Source organism: Phyllostomus hastatus, unplaced genomic scaffold, assembly GCF_019186645.2.
Source record: "Phyllostomus hastatus isolate PE091 unplaced genomic scaffold, TTU_PhHast_1.1 phas_contig_198, whole genome shotgun sequence".
Classification (NCBI taxonomy): domain Eukaryota; kingdom Metazoa; phylum Chordata; class Mammalia; order Chiroptera; family Phyllostomidae; genus Phyllostomus; species Phyllostomus hastatus.
In genome coordinates, this window is record NW_025333715.1 from 424,929 (window position 1) to 435,406 (window position 10,478).

The 10,478-nt window shown below is 69.7% G+C and overlaps 1 protein-coding gene across 9 annotated transcripts; it reads left to right on the top strand.

Moving 5' to 3' along the window:
* Positions 1 to 3,645: 3,645 nt before the first annotated feature.
* On the top strand, positions 3,646 to 10,386 carry MAPK11 (mitogen-activated protein kinase 11). Of its 9 annotated transcripts, none has more exons than XM_045835123.1 (12): positions 3,646 to 3,744; positions 6,453 to 6,582; positions 6,673 to 6,731; positions 6,811 to 6,922; positions 7,014 to 7,043; positions 7,155 to 7,202; positions 7,299 to 7,413; positions 7,739 to 7,813; positions 7,960 to 8,039; positions 8,306 to 8,384; positions 8,483 to 8,656; positions 9,018 to 10,384. In XM_045835123.1, exons 4-12 carry the CDS (start codon positions 6,830 to 6,832, stop codon positions 9,098 to 9,100), a joined length of 777 nt encoding a protein of 258 aa, XP_045691079.1. In that variant the 5' UTR covers positions 3,646 to 3,744; positions 6,453 to 6,582; positions 6,673 to 6,731; positions 6,811 to 6,829; the 3' UTR covers positions 9,101 to 10,384. The 9 variants fall into 9 exon arrangements, with proteins under 9 accessions (XP_045691079.1, XP_045691082.1, XP_045691077.1 ...); XM_045835126.1 differs by having other exon boundaries at positions 3,721 to 3,744; positions 6,517 to 6,582; positions 9,018 to 10,382; XM_045835121.1 differs by lacking the exon at positions 3,646 to 3,744 and adding an exon at positions 4,155 to 4,279 and having other exon boundaries at positions 7,326 to 7,413.
* Positions 10,387 to 10,478: the final 92 nt, after the last annotated feature.

The following is a 10,478-nucleotide window of genomic DNA, read 5'->3' on the forward strand; positions in this document are numbered from 1 at the left end:
CTTCCTGGGCCTGTCCAGCCCTCAGCCCCAGACGCCCTTTGGCCCTCGGACAGAGACCTCACCCTCAGGTCGGCTGCTGTGGCTTTACTCCCCTCCCCCACCAGTTCCTCTGGACCAGGCCCTGGGCGGGGCGGGGGTGGGGCGTGCAGCGGCCACTGTCCCCACAGCCGGGAGCTGAGTGGGGTCCACCCTGGAGGATGGTCGAGGGCTGAGAGGCCCGGCCTCCGGCGTGGAGAGGAGCTGGGGCACGCTGGGCCTGGAGGTGATCCTGGAACGGGTTATGGCGACAGAGGGGTGCAAGGAGGTGGGGTAGTGAGGGGGCTGGGCTGGCTGGGGCACCCACAGGTGGCCACAGCACCCCCGTCCTCCTTGTTATGCTGAGCTCCGCCCCAGGCTGAGGGGCGGGTGTGAAGAGCCAGACCCTCACTGGTGGCATCTCCGAATAAACCCCCCTAAGCCCGGGGACCTGTTTCCTCCTCCCTGACGTGGGGGCACCTCACAGGCATGCTCCATCCAGTGCACATTTAGTAAGCCCCTACTGTATGCAGAACCCACGGGGCCCTGGGGTGGCTCCGGGATAGAGGGCCCTGCGTCCCCCTGCTCGAGGCTGTGGGGCCACTGGGGTGGGCGTCTGTCCCGTGAACTGCCCCAGGGTGACTCAGGGCCTGAGTAGGGCTCAAGGGCCCTGGACCTGGGAGCAGGTGGCACCTTGCTGGTGCTTGTCTGGGAATCTGGTGAGGGGGAAGGAGCATTGCTCCCAGCCTGAGTCCCATGTAGGGCAGGAGGTATAAAGTGTGTCACCCTGTGGCCCTGGGCACACAGTGTGCATGCTCGCACACACCATCAGTGTGTTTCAGGGTCGCTTCATTAAATACTTAATTTATTTTTTACAGGCAGGAGAAGGGAGGGAGAGAGAGACACATGGGTCAGTTGCCTCTCTTGTGCCCCCAACTGGGGACCTGGCCCACAACCCAGGCGTGTGCCCTGACCAAGAATCAAACCAGCGACCTTTCAGTGGCCGGTGACTCGGCTGGAGTGTCGTCCCATACCCCAGAGGGTTGTGGGTTCAATCTGTGGTCGGATCCCCGGTCAGGGCAATTTTGGGAGGTAACCCGTTGATGTTTCTCTCTAAAAATTTGATAAACATATCCTCCAGTGAAGATTAAAATGAATACTAATGACGCAGAAAGGGGTGTGATGGCTCTGGAACAGGAGGTGGTCCAGCCCCAGCGATGGGTGGACCGGTGCTCACAAGTCCGAACTTCTTCCCGACACCTGCTGGTTTGTCCTGGGCAGCAAGCAGCACCAGGCAGGGACTCCTCCGCCTGGGGCAAACTCCTGTGGCTGGGGGGTGTGCGCGCGGAGGCCTGGGTCAGGAGCCCGGCTGCCTAGCCGCAGTCAAGCCGCTTGGAGCAAGGGTGGTGTCCCCACAAGGAAGGGCACTGGGCGAACAGCAGACAAGCCCCCCGGGGACCCCTGCAACTGCAGTGCTGTGGTCCACACTGGGTCCCCCCTTGGCAGACACCCAGCACGGCAGGAAGTCAGAGCAGGGGGGTGTCTGGGAGTGCTGAGCTTGAAGGGGGGCTGGAGGCCTGGCTTCCAGGCCGGACCCCAGCAGGCCACTCCTGCCCGCTGCTGCCTGGGCGGCTGGGCGAGAAGACGGGGGAAGGGCTGCAGGTCCAGCGGGCGGCCCCCCCGGGTGGGCCCCCGCCCTTGGAGGAAGGTGCGTGACAGGATCCAGGGGCTTGTCCTTTCGTGGGCCCCGGTTCAGAGGCACAGGGTGGGCAGGCCAGCCCTGGGTGGTCAGGACGCTGGCCTCGGTGAGGCGGCCAGCAGCAACCTGGACCTCTCCGTCCACACTGCAGGCACACCCCACTGCTCATGAAGAGCACGAGGCCCCTGTCCCCGGAAACAGGCGGACCAGCACGTTGTCAGGGAGTTCAGTTGAACCTCAGGGAGAAGGACAACCAGACTGGTGAGGGGCTGGAAAGGGGGTGACCCGGGCCAGTGGAGGGGACAGTGGACATGGGGAAAAGGGCTGGGTTCTCCACCTTCAGGGCTGACGCTGAGTCCCGCCCGGTAGAGGGTGGGGGAGGCCAGGGCCCAGGCCTGGGTAGAAGGCCCTTCTCCCAGCCCCCCACACTCACCCCTGTGCCCCCCCCCCCACCGACGCCTGGCTGGTGCCCCGCCCCACCCCACACGGCCGACAGCCCGAGCCCAGCCCTCTCACCTAGACAAAGCAACCTTCACCTGCTGGCCTGCGTGACACTGAAAATGTCCAGCCGTGCCCCCAGGAAACAAAACTCCGAAATCTGACCGTGGCTGCCCCCAGTCTGCCACAGCTCCCTGCGGGGCCACCCTCCTACAGTCCCTTAAGTCACGCTCTGTCCTGAGAGGCAGGACTGTCCATTGTCACCTCTCCAGGGGGCTTCTCCCTGCCCCTGACCCCCGGGAAACTCTCCCTGGTCACTCCCAGGCAGTTAGAACCGGGCCCTCCCCGGAACGCAGTGAGGGGCGCCCGTCTGCCCCAGGCCGGTTCACAGGCTGGGCTGGGTGTGTCCAGGGCGGGTTTCCTCGAAGGAGAGGAGCTGTGCTTCCGAGGACCCCTGAGCCCCACAGGGAGGCCCCCCCACTCTAGTCACCTTCGACCACTCACCCCCCGGATCCCGGGGGAGGCCCGGCGGGGGTTCCCTTGGATGGGCAGACCCCAACCCCTGGGAGAGCGTCGCTGTGCCCCAGCCCCGCGCAGGGGCGGTGCCGGTCGCCACGGGAACGCGCGCCAGCTCGCCTGGGGTGCAGACAAAGGCTGGTCTCCCGGCGGCCGCGAGGCCCGGTTCCCACAGCCTGGGCCCCGCTCCCGCCCCTCCCCCGGCTTTCGCTGAAGCCTCATTAACTCCGCACAAAACCTTAGCCGCCGGAGAAGGGCGCCCCAGGGCGGGGCCCTCGAGGAGACCCAGAGCGGGCCGCGGGGGCAGGGACCCCGCTCCCAGAGGGGAAACTGGAGCCGGGGCGGGAGTGGCGGGGCCGGCTCCGGACTGGGCCGAGGTCACGCGAGGGTGGCCTTTGCGGCTGGGACTCAGGGCCCGCTGCCCCGGGGTCCGGACCCTCTGTCCGGTGTGCCCATTTGCCCGGTACTGCTTTGGCATGCATTACTCTCATTTGTTCGTCCATATTTACACATCAGGTGACTTCCATAAAAACCCAGGCTTTAGCGTGTTTCCATCTCTCCGCCGGCCCAGGGCGGGGGTCAGGAGGCGCCTCTCTCCACTGCGCAGCGGGATGTACCAGCGGGAGCCCAGAGCGCCGGGCAGGCCGGCTGGTGGGGGCTGAACCGCGAGAGCGCAGCGCGGGGCGGGAGGAGCTCGCAGCCCCTGGGGACGGGCGGGTGCTGATTCCAGGGGCTCCTCTGAACCCAGGCACGTCAGGGTGGGCTTCCTGGAGGAGGTGACAGCTGAGGGGGGCAGTCGCAGAAGGAGGAAGGATGCCAGGCACCGAGGAAGATCCATCTGGGGAAAGTTTCTTGTGGGCACAACACCCCGAAGGCCCCCTGGCGGTGGCGCTGTCCCTGGTCCTGACGGGGCAGGTCTCCAGGCCTGGCGGGGCGGTCCCGGTTGCCCCGGGAGACGCCGGTGGGCCGCCAGTCGGGAGGGGCTGCCGGAGGCCGCGCCCCACCACGGCCAGGACGGCGGCCCGGGACCCGTGGCGCCATCTGCCCACCGTAGAGGGGCCCTCCAGAGCCGGCCGGTGCGTAGTTGCGTTAGGTGTCATTTTCCAAGTTGGCGACGGTGCACACTGGCATCTTGATTTCATGGGAGCCGCTGGCGGGGGCGGGGGGGGACGGTGCGGGGCGGGAGTGGGGCGGAGAGGTGGAGGCGGCGGCCTGGATCCGCGGCGGCCTGGATCCGCGGCGCCCGGGCCGGGACCGGACGTGGAAGGATATTTGGGGAGGTGCGTGGGGCCCTGGCCGCCCCCGCCTCCCCCACACCCGCGGCCCTGCTCCCGGGACCGCCCCGGGAGGGGAGAGGAGGGCTGGTTTCCGCTCGGCAGCGCCTCCGAGGGGCAGGAAGACGCCTTGTCTCCGGGAACCCCTCGCCAGCCCCGCCCCGTGCACCGCCCTCCGTGCGCCCGGCTCGCGCTCCGCCGCGGCGGGGGGCGCGGCGGACATGTCCGGCCCGCGCGCCGGCTTCTATCGGCAGGAGCTGAACAAGACAGTGTGGGAGGTGCCGCAGCGACTGCGGGGGCTGCGCCCGGTGGGCTCGGGCGCCTACGGCTCCGTCTGGTAGGGGCGGGGCGGGGCGGGGCGGGGGCCGGGAACCCCGGGCTCTGCGCGGCTGGCAGGTCGGTGGAATGAATGGGGGGTGGGGAGCGTGAAGGAAACTTGCCTACCGGACGCCGCGCCCGGTCGTCCTCCTGCCCCGTCTTTCCGGAGTGTCCCCCACCAGGCCCTAATCCTGCGGCGTCACAGCAGCGGGGAAAGGGCGGGTCTCCCGGGCCAGAAGGTCTGAGCGCGCGCCTGAAGTGCTCCTGGTGGAGGGTCAGGCAGCCCCGGGCTCTGGCAGACGCTCCGCCGTAGGGTGGGTCTGCTCTTTGGGGGGAAAGAAAAGCCGGGGCCCAGGGCAAGACCCCTCCCCCTAGGATGGCCTCAGGCGGCTCCCGTTTTGCCTGGGAACTCAGATGGGGTCTCGGGCTAAGAAAACACGCTGTCGTGACCCCTACAGTCCTTCGGGGGCTCTACACCCCACCGCATTCTTTCTCCAACCCAGAGAGCTCTGACTACAGCCCTGCAGTTAGGCCCTGGGGCCCAGACGGAGGACACAGTCTGGAGGCGGGGAGGAGGGTCCGCCCTTCCTTTGGCTGAGGCCTGTTGCCCTGGGGGGGTGCCGAGGCCGGAGGGGCTGGCGGTGAGGTGGTTGCAGGAAGTCCTGCTGTCGGTTGGAATGCTGGCCCGAGGCTGACGGTGGGTGTGGATGTTCGGAGAGGTCCCCCCTCCCACAGCACCCAGTGGGTTCCTCACCAAGGCCAGTGACAGGTGGCCACTGTCCACTGCAGGGGTCATGGGGGTGGGGACGCCGAGGCCCTCAGGGAAACACCACTGCCGCAGGCTGTGGCAGAGGGTTAAGAAGGGGACTTCCCCGAGCCCTGCCTGAGGCCCGGAGCCGGAGCCTGGAGCCTGGAGCCTGGAGCAGGGGCGTGAGGCCCCAGTGGCTCCGATCGCATCTGATCCTGTGGTCTGTCGGTCGGGAGCCTCAGGCAGGCCCCTTTGGGCAGGGCCACAGCCACTGGCCTCTGTCCTCATCTCTGAGACACCAAGGGCGCGGGGAGGGCCTCTGGGAGGCCTGACGGAGCGCCCGCTGCAGCTGTATCCTGGTGGGGTGGGGAGGGCTCCCCGGGAGTGTGAGCTTCCTGAGGGCAGCCCGGGTCCCTCTCTGCTGCTGCGCCCGCCTGGGGCGGGCCGTGGCTCCCGTGGTCCTTCCCCATTCCCCTGATGCCGCCGTCCCGAGGGTGCACAGCCAGGGTCAGGGAAAGGGATCGGCTGCTCTGTCTGAGGGGCCAGTCCCACTCCCCGCCCCCAGGGGGACTTGGACCTTCCCCAGCCGGTGGTCCGTGAGGGGAGGGGACAGAGGCCCCAGGCTTTCCCCCACCCCCAGCTGGGCCCACGAGCACCCCTGGTTTGCAGGAGCGGCTCCCAGCACTGTGTGGGTGCAGCTCACTCTTGGTGGGGGGGCAAGACCCCAGAGCCAGGGGGTGCAGTGGGACTGGGGGGTGGGACGGTGACTGGGCTGTTTGCTTCTGAGATGGTGCCAGTGACTGCAGACTCCCCTGTGAGGAGGTGGCTGTGGGGGTGGAGGGCCGGGACCTGGTGTGCTGGGGCTCGGCGGGGATAGGTGTGTGGGTGCAGGCCGCACCCCTGCTGGATGTTTCCTGGGGCCTGGTTCCTCGCTGTCCCCGGCAGTGATGCCAGAGGCTTTGGAGGAGCCTGTGGACCCCTAGCCCATGGGGGTGGGGGGACCGAGCGCTGTGGGAACAGCTCCTGCTGTTTCTTTCTCTGGGGTGTCTTCTCCACCCTGGCCGGTGGAGACTCCCCAGCCTCGCTCTGGGTCTGGGGCGAGAGTCAGTGGGGGGAAGGACGAGACATCGGGTCCTTCCAGGGGGCTCCCAGGTGGGACGGGCTGGCCCTGAGTGTTGGGAGGGCCTGGGTGCAGGGGTGGGCAGGAGGGGGATCAGCTTCTCTCCAGGAAGGAGCAGGGCCGGAGGCGGTTCAGAGGAAGTGCCAGTCTCCGTCTCATCCCTGGGGGGCCTGAGCGGCACCTGGATGGCGGCCCAGCCCCCGGGGTCCGCCGGAGCAGAGGGCGCGCGGGCAGGGGTGGCGGAAAGGGCCGGCCCCCACGGAGGAGGCGCGGCCGGAGGAGGCGCGGCCGGGCGCTGGTGCAGCCCCGCCTGCCCCCTTGCAGCTCGGCGTACGACACGCGGCTCCGCCAGAAGGTGGCGGTGAAGAAGCTGTCGCGCCCCTTCCAGTCGCTGGTGCACGCCAGGCGGACCTACCGGGAGCTGCGGCTGCTCAAGCACCTGAAGCACGAGAACGTGAGCGGGGACCCCCCCCACCCCCGCGGGGGCTGCGCATGCGCGCGGGGTGGGCCTGGGCCGCTCGGCCATCCTGACCCCTCCCGCCAGGTCATCGGGCTGCTGGACGTCTTCACCCCGGCCACCTCCGTAGAGGACTTCAGCGAAGTGTAAGCGGCCCCGGGCGCGGCGCGGGGGTGCGGGGTGGGGCGGGGCGCGGGGCTCGGGCCTGACGCTGCCCCGGCCCAGGTACCTGGTGACCACGCTGATGGGCGCCGACCTGAACAACGTGGTGAAGTGCCAGGTGCTGAGCGACGAGCACGTCCAGTTCCTCGTGTACCAGCTGCTGCGCGGGCTGAAGGTGGGCGCCCGCGGGCGGGCGGACGGGCGGGCGGGCGGGCGAGCAAGCACATCGTGGGGGCGGGAACCTGACCTCCGTCTCCCCCCTGCAGTACATCCACTCGGCCGGGATCATCCACCGGGTAGGTGCGGGGGCGAGGGCCGGGCTCCGCGGGGCCGCCTGCGTTCCTCCCGTGCTCCCACCCTTGCCACCTGACCCCGACCCCGACCCTGACCCCGACCCGACCCTGCAGGACCTGAAGCCCAGCAACGTGGCGGTGAATGAGGACTGCGAGCTCAGGGTGAGTGCCCCCCGGGGCGGGGGAGGGGCGCAGGGCGTGGAGAAAGTGCTCCTGGGGCCCTGACCGCCCGCCCGCCCCCCGGGGTGCTGGCCCCAGATCCTGGACTTCGGGCTGGCCCGCCAGGCGGAGGAGGAGATGACCGGCTACGTGGCCACCCGCTGGTACCGCGCCCCTGAGATCATGCTCAACTGGATGCACTACAACCAGACAGGTGACGCCGCCCCGCACTGTGGGGCCGGGTGCGCGGGCAGAGCACATGCCGAGGCCAGGAGTCAGGGTGTGGGGGGCAAAGCCGAGGATGGGGGGTTCCAATCTCGTGGGTCCCCCGGCCTGGGGCCGGCACTCAGAAACTGACCTTCAGGGGGGCAGAGCCTGGTGGTCTTGGGCTAGCCCCTCCCCCTGCCCAGGGTTTTATCTAGAGGGGGAGGGGGGCTGGGTCCGGCTGGGCCCGCGGGGCTGGCGCAGCCCAGGCAGCCCCCCAGCTCCCCGAGAAGGGACTGCGGGGGGGGGCAGGCTGATGGAGATTTCGCCCCCAGCAGTGGACATCTGGTCTGTGGGGTGCATCATGGCGGAGCTCCTCCAGGGGAAGGCCCTCTTCCCGGGCAGCGACTGTATCCTTGGCCCGGGGCGAGGGGGGGGGGCCGGGCCAGGAGCCCTGCCTTCCCGAGAGCGGGGTCCAGGCAGCGCCTGGGGCCTGGGGTCTGGGGGCCCGAGAAGGGTTCGCGCCTGGCCAGCGGGCATTTCCTGAGCCAGGCAGACATCGACCAGCTGAAGCGCATCATGGAGGTGGTGGGCACACCCAGCCCCGAGGTTCTGGCCAAGATATCGTCGGAACATGTGAGTCACCAGCTTCCTCGGCCGGCCAGGCCGCCCCGCCCCCGAGCTCGAGAGGAAGGGCAGTGTGGTTGGGAGCAGGGGCCACCACGGGACGGGCAGCACCTGACCCTTGGGGGGGCACGGGGAAGACCTCCGGGCCTGAGGGACAGCGAGGGCAAAATGGCAGCACCCACAGCAGTGCCCTGGGTGGGGGGGTGGCCCCGGCCTGGCACAGGGCCAGGGGAGGGAGGGAGGGAGCAGCCCCCACAGGCCCCCTGTGCCCACAGGCCCGGACGTACCTCCAGTCGCTGCCCCCCATGCCCCAGAAGGACCTCCGGAGCATCTTCCGCGGAGCCAACCCCCTGGGTGAGGTCGGGCCCCGGGTCGGGGCTGGGCTCCCGCCGCGTCTGGCCCTGGACTCGGAGCTGACCTGCCGACCTCCTGCCCTCCTGGCCGCTCTGCAGCCGTGGACCTCTTGGGAAGGATGCTGGTGCTGGACAGCGACCAGAGGGTCAGTGCGGCCGAGGCGCTGGCCCACGCCTACTTCAGCCAGTACCACGACCCGGACGACGAGCCCGAGGCCGAGCCGTACGACGAGAGCGTGGAGGAGAAGGAGCGCTCTGTGGAGGAGTGGAAGGGTGGGCCGGGGAGGGCGGCCGGACGCGGGGGCGGGGGAGCCCCGGGGCCCGAGGGCTGCCTCCCCAGGGAGGCCGGCGTCCCCTGTGTCCTGCTCATCCCTGCTCAGGGTGGTCTGGGAGGGGGACGGCATGCCCCCCGCTCCAGGGTGCAGCAGGCGGAGATGGGGTTGGTGGGGCCGGCAGGACGTGGGGACGGCACCGGCCGGGCTCTGGAAGGGTCGTGGGCAGATGCGGAAGCCTCCTGGGGCAGCCTCAGCAGGGGGTGGGCCTGGGCCGGGCGGCTGGCACCACACAGCGGTGGGCAGTGCTGGGCAGTGCCGGGCGGCGGCAGCATGAGCTCGCCTTCCCCCTCACCCCCCAGAACTCACCTACCAGGAAGTCCTCAGCTTCAAGCCCCCGGAGCCACCGCAGCCGCCGGGCGGCCGGGACGTCGTCGAGCAGTGAGCTGCGCCGGACGGAGCTCACAGTGGGGCTGGGCCTGCCCCCTGCCCCCCCCCCCGGCTCCCCAGCTGCCAGGGGGTTGCCCCCACCGCTCGACCCCTGTCCTGGGACCCCCGGTCTGCATGCTGCTCCCTGTGGGAGTCTGCGCACACGTATGAACGCATGAACGTGTGCCCTTGTGCAAGCCGTGGGCGGAGGAGTATGGACAGCGTGTCCTTGGCCCTTCTCCCACCTCCCAACAACCAGGGCCTCCCCTGGGACCTCACCGTAGAGGACCTGGATGCTTAGGGGTCGGTCCCCCAGGCAGCGTGTCTGTCTCCGGACCTCAGGCCCAGCGGGCTGTCTCTGGGAGGTGGTGCACTGGGACCAGGGCCCGCTGGAGACTCAGAGGGTGGAGTGTCTGTGGTCCAAGCTGCTCAGCCTGGAACTGGGGGCTACCCTGAGAAATGCTGAGACCCAAAGCCCTGAGAGCGGGACAGGGTCTTCCCTGGGGGGGGGGCAGGGTGGCGACAGCCACAAAGTGTCAAGTCGGACCCCTCCTGCAGCCACATGCTCCCCGGAGCTGTGTGGCATGTGTGCTCCTGGCATTTACATGTCCAGGCAGGCGACGGTGTCCCAGGGCCAGTGGCTGTGGCCAGCAGGAGGCCCAAGGTGGGGTAGCTGCGTGCCTCCCCCCCGCCCCCCCAGTGTCTGACGTCACGGGGCATGTGCTGTGTCCCACTCGAGGGGCTCAGGTGGGCAAGGAGCAACCTCGGGAACCACAGCCGGGGCGCTGTCCTCGGGGTCCCAAGCACCAGGGCGCGGAGCCAGCCAGCCGGGGAGCTGGCGAGCAGGGGGGGCGGGGGGAGGCGTGGGGGGCTGGCACCCACTGAGGCGGACTTGGACTTGGGCCCTGGGCCGGGGCCGGGGGCTGGTGAAGACGCCCCTGCCCGCTCGCTGGCCCTGGGCCGACAGTCGGGGCGCTGCGCTCCTTCCGGGACGGAGCTGACCCGTGACCTCTGGGCCAGGCCCTGCTCCAGAGGTGTTGGAGGTGTGGCCTCGGGTGGTGACCTCCGACCTCGCACGCCCCCCGGGGGGTCAGACTGTCAAGTGCCTGCACCAGAGTCTCAGTAAAGGAGGTTTCCTCTTGCTCAGCTTGTGTCCCGGCGCCGGGTGCTGTCTTGCCCTCCCGCTGCCGGGAGGGGCGGCCGGGGCTCCGTGCGTCACACCCCCAGCTGGCCCAGCCGCACCAGACACCCAGGTCCCTTGGGTCCCAGTCGGACAAGCAGCCGTCTTTCAGCCCCCTCCCTACTTCCCCCAGGCCAAGGGGCTCCAGGGGGCCGGGGCGGGGCGGTGTGACGGCCTCCCACAGACCAACCTGCATGGGGTCAGATCCGGACCT

Excerpts from the sequence above, each read along its gene's own strand:
- MAPK11 (XM_045835117.1), top strand. The coding sequence starts at position 4,164 with ATGTCCGGCCCGCGCGCCGGCTTCTATCGGCAGGAGCTGAACAAGACA. Across the intron at positions 6,583-6,672 it reads AGCACCTGAAGCACGAGAAC|GTCATCGGGCTGCTGGACGT; the intron begins GTGAGCGGGGAC and ends CCCTCCCGCCAG. Across the intron at positions 6,732-6,810 it reads GTAGAGGACTTCAGCGAAGT|GTACCTGGTGACCACGCTGA; the intron begins GTAAGCGGCCCC and ends GCCCCGGCCCAG.